The sequence below is a fragment of the Falco peregrinus genome, chromosome 2 (genome assembly GCF_023634155.1).
Source record: "Falco peregrinus isolate bFalPer1 chromosome 2, bFalPer1.pri, whole genome shotgun sequence".
Classification (NCBI taxonomy): Eukaryota; Metazoa; Chordata; class Aves; order Falconiformes; family Falconidae; genus Falco; species Falco peregrinus.
Window position 1 is genome coordinate 48,044,518 of NC_073722.1, and position 22,184 is coordinate 48,066,701.

At 38.2% G+C, this 22,184-nt stretch overlaps 1 protein-coding gene across 5 annotated transcripts in view; it reads left to right on the forward strand.

The window, feature by feature from the left end:
• The window catches only part of SH3BP2 (SH3 domain binding protein 2), a 92,803-nt gene extending 76,186 nt beyond the window's left edge, over positions 1-16,617 (forward strand). For 4 of the 5 annotated variants that reach the window (XM_027791047.2, XM_055794136.1, XM_027791063.2 and 1 more), the window contains 12 exons: positions 3,829-3,968; positions 5,080-5,182; positions 6,863-6,980; positions 7,583-7,653; positions 8,056-8,144; positions 10,096-10,161; positions 10,735-11,323; positions 12,919-13,027; positions 13,354-13,409; positions 13,850-13,931; positions 14,178-14,237; positions 14,707-16,617. In XM_027791047.2, coding sequence (XP_027646848.1) covers positions 3,829-3,968; positions 5,080-5,182; positions 6,863-6,980; positions 7,583-7,653; positions 8,056-8,144; positions 10,096-10,161; positions 10,735-11,323; positions 12,919-13,027; positions 13,354-13,409; positions 13,850-13,931; positions 14,178-14,237; positions 14,707-14,844 — 1,621 coding nt within the window. In that variant the 3' untranslated portion in view covers positions 14,845-16,617. The remainder of the gene's footprint in view (positions 1-3,828; positions 3,969-5,079; positions 5,183-6,862; positions 6,981-7,582; positions 7,654-8,055; positions 8,145-10,095; positions 10,162-10,734; positions 11,324-12,918; positions 13,028-13,353; positions 13,410-13,849; positions 13,932-14,177; positions 14,238-14,706) is intronic. The other variant, XM_055794135.1, reaches the window with a different exon arrangement.
• Positions 16,618-22,184: the final 5,567 nt, after the last annotated feature.

A 22,184-nucleotide genomic window follows, 5' to 3' on the forward strand; every position in this document is an offset into this window, starting at 1 on the left:
TAACTGCACCACTCTATCTTTCCATAAGCATGTCTGAATGATGAAGCAAATCCTATAAACTGCTGTTCCACCATTTCTTCTGCTACACTCTGAGGCCTATTACCTCCCTCGCAGGCATAGAAATGTCACATGGATCATCTGAGAAACAAAGTGATGCAAAGCCTCTCACTGCCTGCTGCCAGCCTCTTATGGTTCAGAGGGTTCAGTTCAGTGTTCTTTCAGTGGGAGAGAAGGTTGATTCAACAGGCACAGGTTTTGGGGCTTGATGGAAAACTTAACTTGAAAATATTCATGTAGTTCCTCAGTGAGGGAAAAGAAGAATTAAGTGTGTAGCCGTTACTAGAAGCTTGCACAAAACAGTGCATGGGTGATGTTACAGAAGACCAGCATCAGAAAAAGAGTATGGCTTGGCGCTGACTGCACTTCGCGGGCTCTGTGGAAGAGACTTTTCTTATGTACCTGGGGTGAAAATGTGTAGTGGGGTTTTTGGCTTTAGTGCAAGAATGTGATTGTGTAAGAAACAACTTGGGCATATCTTTCTGTTCTTAATGATCACAATAGCAAGCAGTGAAATGTTAGTTCTGTGTATACCTGATAATGCAACATCGATCAATGTATTAAAAAAAGAAGAGGAATATCAAGAGTCCAAGGAAGCATCTCAGTGAGCTAAAGGCAGCCATGTTGTAGATGCTAAGACCTGAAAAATCTTTAAGAGCACTCACCTTTCCTTCCATCTCTACGATAAAGATTCTGTGGTTACGTTGCTTTGCCAGCTTTCTCCTAACAGCTTGATGCAAAACAGCATCTACTGTCCTTTCAGAGTTGGTTTGTACGGTCAAGAAAAGAATTAAAATCTGTTTGGGACTAGATTCAAAGTAGTTAAAATGTATTTTAGAAGCATAACTGAAACATTTCAATTTAGAATACCAAAGTCCTCCCTATGTGTCTGCAAATGAAAGTGCTTGAGGAGCCTACAGATGTGATGGGCAGTGCTGTAAGCCACAGTGAGACCCAGAAATCAGGCACAGCAGCCTCTAAATCTGTTGAAAAACCCAGTATGTTAGGTGGGCTCTTTAGCTGATATAAAGTGTACTTGGTTGCATGGAGTTCGGCCCCATCTTCTTGTATCCACTTAGCTGGGATGGGGAAGTTGAGAGGTTTGGTCTCTGTTCTCTGGGCTGTTTTATAGTCAGTAGTCAAAATTAAGAAATGATTGTGAATAGAGGAAGCAGACCCTGATACTCTGCTGTCCTTTCACCTCAGTTAAATCCTGTAGTTAGTCATCACACTGTAGAACTGGATTTATTCCCCTCTCACACACCCCCGCCCCCACACACACTTGCTCCTCTGCTTCCATGATTATTCCCCCACCCTTCTGCCTGATATTCTGGCTCTTCAGGTGGAGGAAAAAATGCCCCATCCAGGCATGCTTTAGTGAGTAGTCTAACTAGTATGCTCCTGTACAGAAGAACAACTTGACCTAGTCAAACATTTGTTTTCTGTATTTACCTAGGGTGGGATACCCTTGTCTCCAGCATTTGTCGTTGGCTTCCTAGAAATCTCAGCTTACTGGTTGTTTTGGGTAACCTCTCTGAGATGTTTAACTCTGCCTCTTCTGATATGTTTTCAATCTAAGTACATAAAACTGAAACAGTTTCACTTCAAAGGCTAGGTGCTGTTTTGTTTTTTTGTAGTAAAAGCACACAGGATTTGAAGACTCATGATGAACTTCAAAGTGCTGGATGGCATTGACATTAATGTTAGAGTTAGTTCAAGAAAACTGACACCAGAGTATATTTATCTGAATAAAAATTATCAATTTTTACTTAATCTTTTTTTAATATAACTAGAAAAAGACTGAAATAACTTAAGCATAAATTAATTTCTAATATTAGAATGTTGATGTGCTTGTTCTTAAAAGAAAAATTTAGCTCAGAATTTGCTTTTGTGTTCCTCATTTCAAGGAAATCACTCCTAGCAGTATTGCAGTGTGGTTTGGCATCAACAGCCAGCTAGTTAATGCTTTCCATTTCCTTCACTGACTTTTCTGTAAGACATGGAGAAAAAACTTGAAGGATTTGGGGGGTGTGGGGGTGGGTATGTGCAGCAGGGGGGTAGCTTTCTTGCTTTTTTTTTTTTAATTCTTAAAAGCTTGAAATACCTGCCTAGCCCCTTCTTGGACCTGTTAACATGTTGTTGCTAGAAATTTCCTTGTGGGGGAGGAGGAAGAAGGAATAACTCAGCTTGGAAAGATCTCAATCATATAATAAGAACAGGGAGGACATAGCAGAAGGAAGGATATAGCCGAATACAATAAAAGTAACTTAGCTTTTGGTGAGCAGGAGGGTCCTGGAGGAAAATTGGAAACCATGGTGCTTTGCAGTGTCTGCTATGAGAACCTTTCTAGAGTCTTGGACCCTATCTTCTCTGCTTGTGCCTGTTTTACAACACTGGGGACTAAAACTTGATTTTTGTGAGCAAGTTCTAGTTTGGTAAGTTATGCATAGAGAATTCAATTGAGTTTACATTCTCCTGGTAGAAATAGCTAGCAATTTCAACTCCTCCCCACATCTGCATCATTAGCAAAGGGTAAGCAGGTAGATCTATAACCTAAGGTGATCCATTGAAAGATCAATTGACCTGCATTTCTGTTTTTTCTAACACATATACGACAGATCTGTACTCTGCTGTTGCAATTAATCCCTCAACAAAACTGTATTACTTGCTTATTCTTTTCAGTATGGGTACTTCAAGTTGCTGTCTTAGGCTGGAGAGACTAGTGCTCGGGTAGTTGTGTTGTGCTTTAGGCTCTTGGATTCCTGTACTGAGCTACACTATTGACTTCCCTTACTATCCCTTTTGGGGAAAGAAGTAAACAGGATCCATTACATTTCAGTCATCCATTAAAAGCTTTTCAATTCTAAATCATCATTCATTTATCAGAAACTAATTAACTGAACTTCATTAGCTTGCCTTTTACTAGAAAAGGTCTCTAGCCCTACACCTGAGGACAACAGACCTTTTATGTCTAGGTCAAACTTCCCATTCAGTTCATGCGTGATTTCTTTTCTATGTTACAGAGTAGGATTTTTTTAGCCTAGTTTTGTTGCCAGTTGAAGAAAGAAAGGTCTCATAGCGATACATCAGGTGGAAATATACTACTAAAGAAACTAATTTTTTTGGTAACCTGTTTAAGATGACTGCAGAAAGAGTGGTAACTGCAAAGGTACTTGGTGGAGCATGGCATTAATAATATATAAATCAAATGGATGCCTGTAGCAATCTGAGATGAACTTCACTTGCACAGGATGCGGTCATGTTGACATCCAGTATGAAATTATATGCTAACACTTTCATTCAGAATAAACCATGGAAATACAAGGAGTAAATAGTATGGGATACTGCAGTTACTAAAATATGACTGCTGATTCCCTCCTTTTTGTATACATGTGTGGCGTAGAACTTTGGGGAAGAAACTGATACTTTTTTTCTAGTCACCTGCCTGATGAAGTCTCACAATGTTATCTGGAGCACTTTTAAAACATAAATACTTAAATAACATTTGCTAAGCACTATTCCATTGTTTCAACAACTGTCAATCACTTTTGAGAGCTGTATAAAAATAAATTGGGACTTTTTGCACCAGGGTTTTTTAAACACTACAAACTTCCTGGAATCTATGAACACCCGTCTGTGCTACATATTTGACTGCTGAAGCATGTTAGTTGTTTGGAAAACTTGTTTAAGGGAACAAGCTTTGTTTCTTGGTACTCATTTCTTAAAGTAAAATCTAAATTTTAAACTGTTTTTAATCATCCTAAATTGCAGAATGATGGCCTCACAGCAGCAGGTCTGGCCAGTCCCAATGAAGGCAATTGGAGCACAAAACCTTTTGACGATGCCTGGAGGAGTGACCAAATCAGGGTATCTTCATAAAAAAGGAGGCACCCAGCTGCAGATCTTGAAGTGTAAGTTGAATAAGGTATTAAGTAAATTTTTAAATGCTCGCCTTTTGGGACATTTAACACATTTCATGTTAGCAGACACTTTGATGAAGCTGTTCTTCCAGTTACTTTGTCTATAGTGGATTACAATAGTAATATATAGATATATGTCAAACTGGAATGTATGTATGAATGATATATATGAACCCATATTGAAAGAATTTCCTTTAATTGCTTAGGAACTGTAAGTCTTAGATGATAAATGCTGTGGCTGATTTTCTTTTACTTGGTTAGATCTGTCAAGTCGTTCACAAGTAAGCTTTTAAAGACAAACAGATTCCCGGGATGTGCATCAGTTTCAGATATTCTTTTCTAAAATAAATTCGTACTCAGCTTTTTTTTCCAGTTTTTATTCTGTACTGGAAAAATATCCCCATCTCATGCTGCTGTTGTGAAATGGAAATTTTCTCACTGCCAACATTAGGCTGTACTTAAAACCAGTAAGTGCTTCTGGAATCAGAATCTTTTTACATGGATAAAACTTAAGACTTTGGGTTTATTTATATGCTACTTGTTTGCTATCCCTGTTTATAACTAAACTATACTTAAATAGTTAAGGACAACAATTACTGTCTTTGATACAGGAAGGAGTGTTAGTCACTTTAAAAAACCAAAATAAAACATTATTTCATTGGCAGTTTTATGTACTTGAGGTGAAAGAAGAGTGTGAGATACTGTCATGGTGGTTTTGGGATGGACATAAATATGTATTTGTAGCCTCTGGCTACCTTCCTCCCATTTTGTTTTAGGTTGCGATCTTACATTAGCCTATTCCTGTAATCAAGGAGCACAGGTGGAGGTCAGATCTGCATTCTCTTAAGCTTCTTTTGAAGTTATCAGATCAGATGCCTCTCAAATGAGGAAAGTAAATACTACCCTTAGTTCTGAAGCTCTGTGAATGGACAGCTTTACCATGTGACTGATCATCACAAGCTGTCACTTTGACTGGTTTGTGTTCTTTTATAATGATTATTAAGATTACTGAAATCTTAAACAATAATTCTACCCAAGTTAAGAGATTCTAGTTAATGTACTGACTTTGGCTTTACATATTGCTCGTGTTTTTTCTTTTCAGGGCCATTGAGATTTGTGATTATCCATGAGGGCTGTATTTACTATTTTAAGAGCAGCACATCTGCATCCCCACAGGGTGCATTTTCTTTGAATGGTTACAACAGGTGAGTACCAAAGAAATTATTTAATACCCAAGCTCCTTTTACTTAATGCAGAGGACTACGGTTTTCATTTCCAGTGAAGTTAAACACAGCTACGTCTGTTGTTTGGGTTAGGCACTGATCTCAAGATTCCAAGAGATGTATTCCTTTCAAATTGTATATATGATGTTTCCTGTGCTTTGTAAGTGTATAGCCTTCATCTTTTGTAATTTAACTGGTACAGCTGTTAAAATTGCCATGGGCTTACTCTTGTTAGTGACTTAATGCAGACTTTGCACATCCAGGTAGATGAGGATTCTTTCAGACTTAACAATCTTTGTTCTATAGTGATTTCAGTTATTGCCACAAAAATAGAAAGGAATCAGAAAAGAATATTTATGGACTTACTGATTCAGTAATGCTAGTGTCAAAACTGAATCAACTATGGAAGTGATAAATGAGAAGATGCATGTGCAAAATGTCTGACTCGTTTTGCTAGATGTTATAAACCATAATATTTGCTTTTTAGGTTGAAGACAAAAATAATTGCTTTCAAGTTAACCAGTGCTATCAGAATGGGTACTTCCTACATTAACATCCTTATTAGCCTTACATAGGGAAGTAACTTACAGTTCTATTTGTGGCTTTGTTTGGACTGGGCAGATGCAGAAAATTACAACCTCCTGTTTGAAAGTAGGATTGGGGTTATAAAAAAGATGCAATTTCTAATTCTGAAAGAATTCTGCAGTTGACATTGTTCTTAATGGCAGCTTCAAGGTGTTTATTAGATATATTTTCTTCAAAACAATGTTACCTTGATTAGGTAACTAACCAAAAGTCAAATGTTTCTAAGAATCTATTTTTTTTTCCCCCTCTACATTTACAAGCTACCTTCCCTACATATTAAAGACTTATGGAAATGCTGTATTTTGAGGAAATTTTAAAAATTTAGGAACAAGAAAGAAAGGCCCATAATGATTGTAAAAACTTTTATCAGAGATCTCTAAGGCTTATGCTTGAATACATCTTATAAATGTTAATTTTAGATTGCACACAGTCTTAGGACTTTAGTCTCCTCATTTGCTCCAAAGCTTTACAGCAATTATTTGCAGCCAGATTTTTGTGTGTGGAAGGAATTTCCTCACTGGAGACTCCTCTGGGGAAAAAACAGAAAGAAGCAAAACATCTAATACAGGTTTTGGAAGAGGCTGAGTTATGCTTGTTTTAATGTAATAAAAAAGTGCAAGAAAGTGTTTATAAGGGAAAAATAGAAAAGTTAAGTTGATATTACTTCACCTTTATTTTCATGGAAAACCTGTTTTGCTTTTTGCTCTGTGCCTTTCTGAAATAAGGATCACAAGGCTCCCTGAGTTCTTCTTACTATGTTGTGAAGCTTGTGAATTAATGCAACTCATTGAAACTATTGAACAGGTCAAAACATCCATTTATAAGTCTGGCTGGTGGTTTAAGTAGTTCTCTTTCTCCTGTTAGCACTCCTGCATTGTCCTTTCTACAACTTTAATGGAGAAGTACTACAAACACACATATGGGGATTTTTGTGGTGCTTTCTTGGGCTTGGGGGTTATTTTTCATAAGGCACTTATGAGGTAAGTAAAACTGCTTCCTATCAGAGCTTCACGAATTGCTCAGCAGCCTTGATTTCATAGCTAAAGGTTTTTTTGCATTGGTGCTTCTGTTTTTCAGGGTTATGCGAGCTGCTGAGGAGACAACATCGAGCAATGTGTTTCCCTTCAAGTTAGTTCACATTAGCAAGAAGCATAGGACCTGGTTTTTTTCAGCTTCTTCTGAAGATGAGAGAAAGGTCACTTTCTTCTTCTTTTGCAATATACTTTTCCTTGAAGCAGAAAGAGAATCTTGGACTTCCCTAAAATCTAAATGAATTGGATATTCAGATGTCACTGAAATTTGTATACCTAGTTCTTTGGACTCCTCTGAAAATCATGTCTGAAGTTTTAACTATTAAGTTAGTGTTAGTTCAAGTTGTAATTTAGGAAACGGCTATAAGCGACATACTAGATGGCATGGTTTTCCCCATATTCCTCGGGGGTTTTTAGCTAAGGAACAAAATACTTGTATGTTAAACCTTTGAATGATGGAAGGATGAAAAACTGTTCAGTGAAATCTCTCACCTATGAACATACCATGAACAAGTACCTGGCTTTAGAAATAACAGCTTGATACACGCAAACTCAAAGCTTAGTATTATAATACCTTCTTATAGCATTTTAGATGGCCAAAACATTTGACTGATAAGTCCTCCCAGTATAGTGTTACAGTTAAATACTATTTCAGTGCAAGTTCCTTGCACAGGTACTCTGTACTTACAGAGGGCAGATGCTGTGCATCTTTGTTTAACTGTTTAAAGATGGATGTGTTGAATGTTGTGTTTTTATTCTTATTTAGAATTGGATGCTGTCCTTGCGGAGGGAAATTGATCACTACCATGAGAAGAAAGAAACAATAACAGAATTCAGGTATAAACCCTTAATCTTTATTTGCTTTATATCCCTTTTGCACTATCTCTTGACAGTGGTGTTATAGACTTTTTGCACCTACAGTTGAATTACTGTTAAATAAAAACAGGTGCAGTAAGGCCCAAGAATGAAAGGCCTTCCTGATACATAGTTTAAAGAATACCAAGACAAAAAATAAGTTTTTTACTAAAAAAACCTTAAAATGTCAGCTTTGTGTGAAATAAATAAAAGCTTTTAAAAGACAGCAGCAACATATCTGGCTGTTAGCTGGGAAATGGGAATAGATTGCTTCTGTTTTTCCAGCATTCCTTTACAGTGCTGCAGTCCTTCTAACAGACATGTTTACAGTTCCAAGACCCACACCACAGTAATGCAGAAGGTACTCTGTCTTTTCTTTTCCAGTGACTCTGGCTCTGATGCAGACAGTTTCTATGGCTCGGTAGAACGTCCCATTGATATTAAGTATTCTCATCATTCAGCAGATAATGAAGGTGACAAATTTAGACACTGATAAATAAGTTTTATTTATTTGCTTCTTTAGCTTGTCTGGCTTCTGCAGGAATTATTCCCACAGCTTAAGCAAACTGATGCAATTTACAACTGTAAGTTCTTTTTTTTTGCAAGGTGTGTAGTTACAATTTTAAATCAGAAGCAGATAATCTGTGCTATAAGCCATTAGTAAAAATAAATGTTAACTAAAGAAATTTAGATCTTTCAAGGAGGTGCCTGACACACTAATAATACTACTTAAATTTTTTTTATTAAGACTGCATGTTGGATAGTTTTTAGATCTAGCAAAAAGATAAAACTTTTGAGTATGTCCATAGGACATAGTGTAGAGAACATTTTCTTTATTATCATAATTTAGTATTTCTGATGGTAATTGAATGTAATTATAATAATAGGATATTATTCACTTGTAAGTTCTGAAAACATGTGGAGACAATACAGTAAAACATTGTGGAGCCAATTACCTCCTATCTAGACTGAAATTAATTCACCTGTACTGCAAAACAAGCAGTCACCCATACTGGGATATTGTTGCATTTGTGTTGTAGTCTGTTTAGTATGAAACAGAATTGATCATCCTTGCAGTTCAGGAAGATCTTACGTTAGATATAGGGATGGGCCTATGTGAAATGCATAGGATAACATGCTTCAATTACTTCCAAGCTTTTTAAAGTCAGACTCTGAAAATCTCATTCTTAGCATAGCTTTTTTTATTCAAAGTTTGATGCCTGTTCATTGCAGTAGTTGCTTCACAATAGTTTGGGCTGAGTTTATTTTTTAAATAGAAGTGAGGATGTTACAGAAAGCAGTAAGAGAGGCATTCACAGGATATTTCAGCAATGCCTTCCTAGTCAAGAACTGTGTTAATAAACCCAACTTGAGAAGCTTCCCTCAAGTCTCAACATAGTTCCTTTACTAGGCCTTTTCCCATCTGCCCTTTGAGATTTCTAACGGCAGGGTTGATTGGAGCAAATACTCTCATTTCCTGAAAGGAAATTCCTGACTACTTTTCTTGATGAGGATAAAAAGGCACAAGTGAGTCTTTTTAGGAAATCTGGGTCAGTTCCTGCAAAGCAGAGGAAAACAGACTCATTAGCATTTCTTGTAGGATTGTAGTTTAGTACTTCTGTGTTTATGGGAGAGAAGGGTTGTATGCAATACAAATTATGTTGAGGCTTAGCAGGAGTTTAAATTAGGAAAACAGAAGAGCTAACCGATTTTTATCAGATAGTCTTACCTCTTTTTGTGCATTTCTCTGGAGAAATACTGCATATTGTCCTTGAGGCTCCTATCATAGTCAATGATGAGAAATTACTGCCTAGAAGTAGCATGTTTTTCATGTCTTGATTATTATGACTTAAAGGCAACACTGAAACAATTTAAGATACTTGTGGTACTTTGTTTGTTTGTTTTTTGTTTTTTGGGGGTTTTTTGTTGCCAGAGCAAGGCAAAAGAATGAATTGGTTTGTAGATCATTAGGCTTGCTTAGCCTTCTTTATTGTGAAATCATAAATGTAGCTGTGTTAGGGTTGGGTTTTGGGCAGTGGTTTTTTTTGGTTTTTCCAACTGATTTTTCCAGTGCATCCATGTAGTTGTGTCTCTGCAACTGATTGGAATTTTTCTGAGGAAGGCTACTAGAAAGTGTCACCAGAAAGTAATTTTTAGATTTTTTCCATCCTTCAAGTTAATGTGCAGTGTAATTCATTTACCATTGCTGTAAGTGATGACTTTCTTGATTGACATAAAATTTAGGGAAATAACTTATCTAAATAGCAGAGGTGTGACCAAAATTTTTAATTTTCTACCTCTTTTAAAAAAAATCTAACTAAAAAATACTTGTTTATTAAAAAGCAGTAAGTACTCGGTACTCTTTTGTGATTCCAGGAGTACTTACCAATGTCTGACACATTGGTTTATTTTTTTTATGTGCAGATTACGACCAGGAGGAAGAAGATGAGTCTTACTTGCAGCCAGATACTTCTGACATAATGAGAGATGGTATGTGATTTCTTTCGTTCCCTTCACAGAAGGCCCCACGAAAGGCCCCCAGTAATACTCATACTAGTGTAAAATGCCAGATTATTATTTTGGCTTGGTCATATCTAAAGCATTGCAGGAGGTAAACTATGTGAAGCAATGTACAAATACCTTATCCTGAGAGGTATTTAGGGTCAAAAGTTCCTAGTAACAGCAGTAATAATTTTCAGAAGTGTTACATGCCTTTAAGAGCATTATTTCCTGCAGGGCTCCTTCCCTGGAAGGACCTGTATCTGGTCATCAGTCTGGAGGAGGGGTAATGCTTTTAATGTAGTCTCTTTTTCTTTATTTTTAGCAAAGGGAAAACTCTTTGCGAAGTCATCATAAGCCGTGCCTAAATAAAAGTGGCAGGATTTTCCTACACACAACATCCAGAATTTTGCTGAAAGTTAAACAACTATCTAACATTTTGGGTACTAGCAGACCAGATGCCAATGAAATATCTGAAATCACATAGAACGTTAATTTGGAAAGTCTCATTTCTTGACACACTGTGTTTCCAATCTGTGTTTTTTGGGTGTTTTCTTTCTGCAGATATGGTCCTGCCCCCAGCCTACCCACCTCCACCAGTTCCTCATGTCAGAAAAGCTGCCTACTCAGAATCAAGGGCAAATTCCTTTGGTGGCAAATCTACTGTGCCAGTACCACCACCGCCTCCTAAAAGAAGCTTACCTGATATCAAACTAGAGGATCTCTTAAATGTGAGAGAACCCCAGTTACAGTGCCGAGCTGAACCTAATTTAAAGATTCAGTCTTCAAGCCGGAGACTAAGTGAACAGCTGCCCCCTGTACCCCCTCTACCTCTTTTCAAAAAGCCTCTGTGTGTCAAAGAGTCATGCTCATTGCCTCCAGAGCCTCTGCCTCTAGCTCAAGTTCTTGCTACTCCAGAAGGATGTGAGAAGCTAAAAACCTTAAACCTTTCACCACGAACTCCTCTTCCACTACCAAGCAGTAAACCCAAGCTGTCACAGTTTACTGAAAAAACAGTAGAGCCCAGAGTGCCAGGAGAACACGGTAAACCTGGACTGTTTGTGCCACCAGTGCTCCCAAAGCCACCTGTGCCAAGCCACCAGCCCCCTGTAATCAAGCCTAGACCAGAGAAGTTTTCATGTCCCCAGTTACAGTAAGTATGAAAATACAATGTGCTATTAAATTTTTCCATTGTGTATTAATTAATTAGTTGACGGACATATTTCTCAGATTCACATCAACATCTGTTTCTCTTCCCTGCACCATCCCTCTCTCCCTGACAGTGTTGTGCTTTTCGGCCTCTGTATTTGTCAATTTGAAAATTTTGCATGAACTTAGGTTTTAAAATAGTATAGAAAAAAATAGTAGATAAACCAAACTTTAAAAAATTACACCAAAACCTGTAGTTCATTAGTTTTCAGGTGTGTCTTAAAGACTTCGTAGCCTTTGCTGAGAGTGAACAAGAAACTTTTATGTCCGAACCTCAGTGGACTGTGAAAAAGATTTTAGGCTTCTGTGGAGATGGGGTATGTGTTTCATTTTATATTAAGATCAGCTTTAGTAAGGCATGTGTAACTAGTTATGGCGATGAATCAGATAAAAATATTGCGGTCCATTGGATGATTTATCAGCTCTGAAGAACAAGTAGTAAACCCTTTAAAAACAGTACAAGGAAGACACTGATATACAGGACTGAGTCCAGTGGAAGGCCACTGAGATGTTTGGGCTGCAGCACATGATATGCCAGAAGAGGCCGAGAGAACTGGATTCATTCAACCTTTAGGAAGGCTAATGGGAAATTGCTGCTGTCTACAACTGCTTAATGGGTGGGTCTGGAGAAGAAGCAAGACCTCAGAGGTCTGCAGTGGTAGGATTAGAGGCAACAAGCAGAAGTTGGAAGCTGGGAAATTACAGCTAGACATTAGGAAAAACTTCACCAGAACAAGTTGCTGTGGCGTGCCTGTGGAATAAATCTCCATCCTTGGAGATACTTGAACTTGACTGGACATGTTGTCCTGAGCTACCTGATCTCATTGGTCTTGTTTTGTGCAGGACCTTGGCCTAAATGATCTCTAGAGGTCCCTGCCAACCTAAATTAATCTGTGATTACCTAAATTAATCTGTGCGTACTGTATTCGGCTCTGGGGCCCCCAAAATAAGAAGAACACGGACCTGTTGGAGTGAGTCCAGAGAAGGGTCACCAAGATGATCAGAGGGCTGGAGCACCTCTCCTATGAAGACAGGCTGAGAGAGTTGGGGTGGTTCAGCCTGGAGGAGGTGCTGGGGAGACCTTATTGTGGTCTTCCAGTACCTAAAGGTGGCCTACAAGAAAGCTGGAGAGAGACTGTTTGCAAGGGCATGTAGTGATAGGACAAAGGGGAATGGCTTTAAACTGAAAGAGGGTGGATTTAGATTAGATATAAGGAAGAAATTCTTTACCATGAGGCTGGTGAGGCACTGGCACAGGTTGCCCAGAGCAGCTGCGGATGGCCCATCCCTGGCAGTGTTCAAGGCCAGGCTGGATGGGGCTTGGAGCAACCTGGTCTAGTGGAAGGTGTCCCTGCCCGTGGCAGAGCGGGTGAAACTAGGTGATATTGAAGGTGCCTTCCAACCCAAACCATTCCATGATTTGGGGGCTAAACTGGAACTTGTTCTTCAGTTATCATTTTATTATCCCTTCAGTGTTTAGTGTATATTTGTTCTGTTTTCCTGAGGATATGTCCTTAGTTTTTGTTCTATTTCTGCCAGGAGATCACCACCAGACGGACAGAGTTTTAGAAGTTTCTCATTTGAAAAACCAGCACTACCCTCCAAGCCAAACCAACATGATGAGGATTCTGATGATGACTATGAAAAAGTAAGATCAAGTAGATTATCCATTCTTGAAGAGGGTGGGTTTTTTTCCTCACTTATGTATACTTTTGGGAATGTTTTAAATGCATTATTTCAGGAAAAAAAAAACTTTCTAAAAACGCAGTACTATGATTTCTGTTTTAAAATAAAAAAATATTGAGCTTTAAGGAATGCCTTGATGAACTCTAGATTTTAATATTGAATGTAAAGATTAAATAACCATTAACAATTTCAGATACTGATGGCTGTAGCTTATTTGCATAAAAGTTGCTAGCATTTTGAGTTGTCACTGACTTACGTAGTGTTTTATTTTCTCCATACTTTTTACAGGTTGGGCTGCCTACTTCCATATTTCTTAATACCTCTGAATCCTTTGAAGTTGAAAGGTAGAATGTGACTTTAAAACAGTTCTTAGAAGTCCTACAAAATTCTGCACTGAACAGTAGTCCAAAGATAATTTTGATGGGTACAATTTGTGTTTAAAAACACAATAAAAGTATTTAAAATTCCTTTAGTATGGAAATCACTTTTTAGAGAAGTTAGTTCAGCGCTCATCTACCAATTGAAAATGCATAGTACTTGCAAAGTGATTTTGCTCCATCTGGAGAAGGTCGTTCTTCCAGGATGCTAGATGGGACAGAAAGCCGGATCTTCTGTGCTGCTTTAGGCTGGTTCGGATGCTAAACAGTGAAATTATTTCAGCTATGATGTACTATGAATTATTACAACCAAAATAGAGATTTGTAATAAGAATTTTAAGAATCTAGGCATTTTACTTATCTGAGTCATAAAATGCTGATATATGTAATTGCTGTATTATTTTTAGGACGTTTAAAGCTAGTAGCCCACAGGGACAGCCGCAGAATGGATTGTACTGTATTAGGAACTCATCTACTAAGCCTGGAAAGGTAACTTGCAATTGCGGATTCTACCTCACAGAAACCTTTTTGATGTGGAGATACTGTATGTTATATATGATAAAGTACTTAAAAAATTTAGATGTACTCAAAGCAAGAAAATCTGAGACAATCACTATCATAATGTCAGTGACTTACTATTTTTTTAGGCTGGATTGTAACTAATTCTTTAATAATACATTGACTTAGAAGAGCTTACTAGCATAGACTGAATATGTTGCATTTTTCTTCTTCAAGGTATTGGTTGTATGGGATAAATCTGCAGAAAAAGTGAGAAACTACAGAATATTTGAAAAGGTTAGTAGCTACGCTATGTATGCATTTCATATATACATATGTGCATAAAGGGTACATGTGTATAGGTATACATTGGAACAAGCAAGTTGAAGTCTAAACTTGTTCCCATTCCCAAAAGTAAAAAATACGCTGATTTACAAATATCTGGTCTAGGATGAGAGTTTGAGTACTCGGATCTGGGCTTTCTAGTTGCTGTATCATGCAAAAGACAAACTAGCTGTAAATGTTCACAGCTCAATTTCAGCTCCAGTCAAATCCTAAAGAAAGGAATTATTCATATTCCTGAGTTTAATTTGGTCTTATTTGTGTGACTAGATTGCAAAGCAGTAGCTTGTTTGAAAGAACTTCTTAGTTATGATGATGATTTGGGGTTTGTTGTTTGGGTTTGTTGTTTTGGGGTTTGGTTTTTTTTTTCAACGAGTTGGAAAAGTTACTATCAATGACTACATATGTGTTTGTTCTACAACAGGATTGCAAATTTTACCTGGATTCTGACATCATGTTTTTGAACATGGGAAGTTTGGTCGAATACTATAGCACTCATGTCTTACCTGGTCATGACAGCCTGATTCTTCGGTGTCCTTACGGTTACTCTAAACCAAGGTGACATGACTGGGCACAATTCACTGACTCCTGGGACAAATGGGTTCCCTGCTGCCCTTTAATTAAATGTGGGCTCCTACCACTGTTGGACATCCCATTGTTTGCACACAGAAACTGAATCTGTTTTAACCATTTATTTTCCACGAATTGTATATGAACTCCATTTAATGAGTAAAGCCTTACAATCCAGATCAGTGGATTTTATGGTCTTTTAAAAAGATCTGAACTGATTATGCTGTGAAAACTGTTCACGATACCTACACCTTTTATAAAAGTGCTGCTATTACTAATCTTCTTGGAATGTGGAAGATGAACATGAACAAAGAAGTGGTCTGAACACAACTGATACAGAAAATGGAAACTTCTGAAAGGATATCAGAATTCACTTGTGACAGGGAATACTAATACTCTGACTTGAAGGTATTACTCCTTAAGTCAGCACTGGTGCTCAGCTGAGAGATTTTGTATTGCTTGTATAGTTGACATGTAAATAATGAAGACTTCTGTGCAAATAATTTGGTTTACTATAGGTAAAGATGATGAGGAAATGTGGCTTATTTTTTTAAGCCACCTCATACATAAATGTAACTTCTGATTACAATGTCTGCAGTAATCAATATTGGGATACTATCCAACTGATAGCATTGTGGCATCCCACATACTGCTTCATGATGTTCACTTCAGATGGGCGTGGAATAATTTCCATTTGGCTTTCATGGGAGCCCCATTACTTAGTTCTGAACTGGAAGGGTAGATGCCACTAGTATTTTTAATGGGTATAAGAAGAGAGAAAGGACAACTTAAGATTAAGGAAGAAGGGAGGGAGCCTGAGTACCCCCAACTGACTAGTGGTTTTCTCTCACATTGCTATAATCAGAGGTTCTTTCAAACAAAACACAAAAAAAGCCCTGAAACCATGAGAGTGATGCTACTATGACTCCATGAATCTTTTTTGGTCAGTCTCTTAGGATCAGGTTGTCAGCCCATTGCATTCTGTTCTGTCCTAGGGCAATACACACTGACCTAGTCTGCTTCTTGTAGATCACCAAGAATTTTTCCATTATTAAAATTGCTACTCAGTTTGTAGTTGTGTGCAAAATAAAATCTTATTTTAACATACTATCAGCACTATCAGACTATCAGTGATAGGCATTGGGTGCTTGTAATATTTGTTTCCTGATTTTTGGGGACAGGTATCCAAAAACCAAGGGCTACATATATCTGCCAAAATTATCCTATTCTTAAATTTTAATAAACAGGAGACATTTATTTTAATGACCTGTTAGGTAACTTTGTTGATTTAGAAGTACCGTTAAAGTACTGTTATAATGGTCTTGTACTCTAATAATGTTTACAAAACTTTTAATAATTAAAAAAAAAATAAAAATCCTGTTAGTCCTGAAACAGACGATGTTTTTGGCAGATAGATAATTTGTATGTCAGAGCAAATTGTAGGTTCTTGCAGTATTTACAGGTACTGTTTACAGAGTGAATTTTTCTGTCTTGGAATATTTGACTTCATTGTGACATGACAGTTATATTTACAGCATGCTATCTTTGGGGCCCTATTTAGATATTTACTTTATTTTTTTTTTCCAACCATATACTCAACATTTTTAAACTGTAAAAATACTTACGTATTCCAATAAATTTAAAACATGACAATGTTTTTACCTGTGTAATACAAGATTTGCAAATATGTACATTTTTGTGTTAATTTCCTTTGTTATATAAATGTATATATTTATGAAGTGGATAAACTTTCCATGCCAGTTCACCGAATTTTGTGCAGTCATCTTTAACTTCATGGTTGTGCGTTTTAATGCTTTTGTTTGTAGTTGTGTTAAACAGTTCTTGAGTCTTCTAACCATGAAGTTGTCAGCCCCCTTAAAAAGCTGAGGCTGGCGAGGAGCCGTGCCATGGAATGTGAGTGCTCCGTGGGCCAGTTCTGGTAAGCAGAACTGATGCTGTGTGATGAACCACATGTTACGTGAATCTTCATGTAAGCAACAGTATCAGGAATTTGGCATTCTGGTCATCAGACAGTGTGGCTGGGAATGGAAATTACTTATTTTCCATTTACCTCAAAGTTTCCTGATTGCAGGGTTGAGGACTGAAGCATTCATTTTATCTATGGACACAAAATGCAGGTACAAAAGTAATAAAAAGAGTATCCTGGAGGAACCAGAATGTTTGAGCAAGAAAGCCGAGTCTCCAAAGGTAGACCTTCCCGTTTCCCAGCACCTAATAGTCCTTCTGCTCAGAAATGTCAGTGTAACTTGGGTTTACATCTGTAGGCTAGTACAAATGCAGTAGGCTTACAGGCTCCCAGGTGTACATCTCTGACGTCTCCAGAACCCAAGGTAGGAGGTAGAGATAAAGATGTGCTAGGTAATCCCTCCAGAAACAGGTAGATGGGTTCCAAACCAATCTGCAGTCATTTACAGTCTCTCTTCCAAGTCATCTTGCTCCTACATACTAGTCTAGTCTGTTTTATGCAGAATTAGATGAAGTTAAATTTCTGCTGGTTTTAGGGAGGAAAGGCACAGCTAGAACACATGGCTCATAGTCTGTCTCCTATGCCTCTTACTAACCTGACTGTCCTCTTTCCTTCACTGCCAATCAGCCTCTTGCATCTACAACCTACTGCAAGGTCCTTAGCTTTAAAACAGTTTGTGGAGAAGTGTAAAAGCAGTATTTGGCATACCAAAAAAAACCCTGCAGTTTGTGGGTTTGGTAATGTCCAAGTCAATATAATTGATAATAGTTTGGAAAATGTTTTGCCTCTTGTATTTCAACTTCCAACTGTCACAGGTGATATTTGCTGGGGGAATCGCCCTTCTAGGGAAAAACAAGAGTGCTTTGAAAAATGATAGTTCCTTGTTTAAACTTTTAATTAATAGGCAGTATATCATAAAAAATGGACTTTTTATCCTGACAATTTTTTCATGACAATGAAAGTGCTTTATGTCAGCAGTCAAATATTCCCTAGTTCAGAACCTGAGTTTTTACAAGAATGTAAATAAGCAGTGAGACTGTTCATGGCCTCTGGGGCTTCATACCTTGGAAAGCTCAAAGGGACGCTGAAGATTTCTGAAGCTTTAACTGTGATTATTTTGATTTTGGGGACACCTGCTGGTCAGCCTGTCCCAGGCACAGGAATAGTTGCTTGGCCTGGGCATAGAAGTCATTTGGGTAGAAATCAGTATCTAGTGACTTCGGATGGAAACGAGAGATTAAAGCTTAATTTCAGGTGGAAACGTGATGGGCCAGGTCTTTGAAACTTGAGATGCCTTTTGGCTTATCTTTCTCACGTAAGTAGCAGTGTTTAGCAAAATTACTCATGTGAATGTCTTTTAACCTAGATAACAACCCAATTGAATTTTATCTCTGTGTTTAAATTATTCTTAAAATATACTTTGAGGTATGTGATGGACTTCTGAGCACCACCTAAATTATTTACGTCATGAAGCATTAAAGATTTGTTCTGAACATTAAATACTTCACCTAGTAGCAATCACATGATGTCACAATTGTTTCTATCCTAATGAATAGTCAACTCTTTGAAGTGAAGGAGGGTTTTTTTTCTAGCCATGGGAGTGCTTGAGGTGACCATGATTAAAACCACTGAAATAGGAGAGTTCATAGTTCTTTTACTATAAATACTCGAAGTACCAAAATAACAAATAACAAACACTACTAAAACTTTTAGAGCAAATAGTGTTTGAGCTCACTTTAAAACTTGATACACTGCAGTGATTTAAGTTCAGTGGGCTTAGTGTGCATGGTCAGTCTTGTAGCATAGCCATTCCCAAAAACCTGTTCCTTCAGGACCTCCATTCCTGTATCTTGCGTACAGGATGGTCATTTCTATCCCTCGCCTGTACCTCCTTCCTTACAGCAGCTAGTTACCAGGGAAGGGGGTAATCCAGCCTCGCAGGGTCATGACATGGCCCTAACATGCATGTAATCTTAGATCAGAGAATTGTTTTGAATGTAATTTCACTCATGCATATCTCTACTGGAGTGGGTTGCACAGAACTGACAGCGCTAACAACTGTTTGCAGGATTAAATCTCTGGATGTATAAAACCAGGGAAAAACATCTAACCCTTCTTTGAGTTGCCACTTTTCTGCCTTTTAACAACCACTTTATATTAACTATCTCTGCGTAAAATCCTGGCAGAGTTGGTTCTTGTATTGGGAAGCTGAAGCCCACTTGAATCCTGACCTTAAAAGATTTTGCATGGATGGAGTTTTGCACCTGTACCGAAGGCCAGAGGTGTGAAAGGTCTGCCACAGCAGCACAGGGGCGGGGGGGAAGGGGGTCTATTCCATGTGAACTTACTGAAGGGTGTTATTACAGGATGAATAAGGAAAGATGTACGAGGTGTGGCCTCACAAGGTGTCTGGTTTAGGCTTCAGTGGTTATGCTGTGCTTTAATTTACACTGTGCTAACATTCATGCTTGTTTAAATTTTCCAAATAAATGCCAGCCACACTTTAACCATGGGAGTACTGCTGAAAATGTCTTTTTAATATTAAATGAGGTTTAAAGTAATTCAGAATTTGATATTCAAATATTGCAAAGCTTCTCCCGATTGATTAATTTTCTCCTGTATTTAATAACAATTAAAATATTAAATACTTTAAAACGTTTTTCTTATGCTTCTTAACCCTTCTCATTAGTTTGAACTTGCCCTGGTGTATCTTTTTTTTTTTTTTTTTTCCTCCTTTCTTTGTTTTATCCTCTTGGGTCTGTTTTTAGTTCTAAAGTTAGTTCAAAGGTTCCAACTTTTGTTAGTGGCACTTCCCCTTATCTTACTACTGAGGATGAGGATGTCATTAGAGAGCAGCTAAAGACAATCTCAGCAGCTCTAGTGATACTGGAATTAGTCAATGTGCAGAGAACGTACATCTACAAGGCACGTGATGCTTAGGAAGTCATAAATGTTGCAACTAAAAGAATCAGATTTACTTGGAAAAGGATTTTTAAAAAAACAAACCCAAACCTCCACAGAGTGTTGTAATGTTAGTTCCTTTTGGCTAAAGCAATCATTGCACCTTTGGTTGTGTTTACTTGAAACTGTTATTTAGCAGCTTGAACCATGAAGCTAGGTTTACATTTCATCTCAATCGTGTATAAAAATTTCCCTGTGCACTCTGGAGCATAAAGTCAATATTTTTCAAACTTAAAGCCAAAGTGGCCTCTCGGTTTAGTAGATCATATGAAATCTGACTTTTAGTGTCAGCCTGTTCCAGCTGCTCTGCCCTTTCCCCACGTGCTGCTTCAGTTCTCATCATTTTTATTTTTTTCAGCTCAAATACACTTTGGATGTGTTCTTGTTTGGTTGGGGGGGGAAATGAAAGTAGACCAGAATACATTATTCCCCTCCCGCCCCCCTCCATGTAGTTGTTCCATTTACTGTTTCTCAGATATGTATACATTAAAGATTGTTTCTACATACTATTTTCAAATCTGTGGGGAAGTTCTCCTTCCTTACATAAATCAGTGAAATTCAAAAAAGCAAGTCGCTCCTGTGAAGAATATGACTGCAGCTGGACAAAACCAAAGTTTCCAATAGTCCTTTTGACATAACCTTACCTGCACTGACCAATTTAGTAATACTACACATACGCCATGAGATACTATGAATGCTGTTATACACAGCTGAAACTAAGACAACCCATTACATCATTTTTTAAAAGCCATTTAAATTCAGTAATTTCAAAGAAAAATCTCCTTTTGGTAGTAATGCTACATGTGTGTAAGCTCACTCATACCACCACTAGCAGAGTCCCAGATGCCAGTGAGACACAGCACTTCCAGGGCTGCTCTTAGGGTATTTTGTACAAATTCATGCTTGTCAGCGCATGCCCTCCTACCACTCCAAGCCTGGCACCTGACAAGGAAGTTTAAACACTGAGACTCCCTTTTTGAAGGCCCATGGAAAAAGCAGCAGAGAATTAACATACTGGCGTTATTTCATGTAGAGGAACCACGAGTGGAGTAAAAAGGTTTGCGTGAGGTGAAAATGAATAATTGTAGTAGGGAAGCAATTCCTGCCCAGTCAACAGACTGTCAGGATAGAAGAGTTCTTGCAGGCCGAGAGGGAAAGATCTATTTTTGATACTATTATTCCCAGTTTGTAGGTAAGAAAACAGACCTGGAACTGCTGATGTGGAATGAGTGCACCCCATATAAAAGCAAAGATACATGTCCTGATGCCAGATTTGTGACATCGACCTACTACTGCGCTTCTCACAGATAGCTGTAAACAGTCTGACCACCAAGGAGTGCTAATGCCAGGTAAAGAGGTCAGTTGTGTAAAAATAATGGTATAGTATTATTTTTCTGACACCTAAACTAAACTAAATAAAGATAAACTAAAATAATTTATAAATGAATACATTCACATTAACTCTTTTATTTGAGACTGTGTGATGTGCATTGAGTCAAGTGCTGCTGCTTGAGCCTGCTAAGGAAAACATCTTGCTGTGCTGTGGATGAGTCAGCAAGTGGAACATCTGTACCACTGAAACAGTACCATGCTCTGACACCTCTCACGGGAAAATTGTGCACTCTGTGAGTACAAGGTAGTATTTTTCTGGGTTTTGAAGGGCCAGTAATCATTTTCCAGTACGCGTGCAGATGTGTATATGGCAACTGCAAGCTTACTGGCAACAAGCTTGTCTTGGTTGTTTTCTCAGACCCCTCACCAGCAGTGCAAAGATCTTGACGGAGTCAAATACTACAGGCTGAAAAATACAGTGTGGTTCATATTGTACCTGTTGTTGTAGCTGTAATGCTGTAAAGCCAGCTGGTAAGAGTTAACAAAGACAAATTCTTTGTATCTTAAATAATGCAGTAGTGCATTTCCAGATTGTCTTTAATGCCTTATTTCTGCAGCACAGCGTACTATTTTAGTACATGTCAGTATGTATGTGCTCTCCCTTATGTTTCCACCCATTTAATCCTGCTTTTGCCTTTGCACCGGCACTGCCATTCCTGCAGCTGGGTAGAGGCAGTTCAGGAACCTGGTCAGGCCAAAAAACTGAACAGGCAAGATAAACGCCGTCATGCATCAGCTTTAGCAGTCTCGGCCTGCAAAGCAGTGTGGTTCAGTCGGCAGATTCAGCAGAAAGCTGGCCTCACCCCCTCCCCTGCCCCCCAGTTTTTCCATCAGATTAGCCAGGTGAAACAGTATCTTCTCTGGCTTCATGATTATGGGATGTGATGCAAGGGGCAGGGGGAAGACTGGAAGGGGCCAGCCCGAACCTGTGACCTTGGGCTGGTCATAGACTAGAACAGCAGAAGAGAGGGGTAAAGGAACAGCACTCCCCC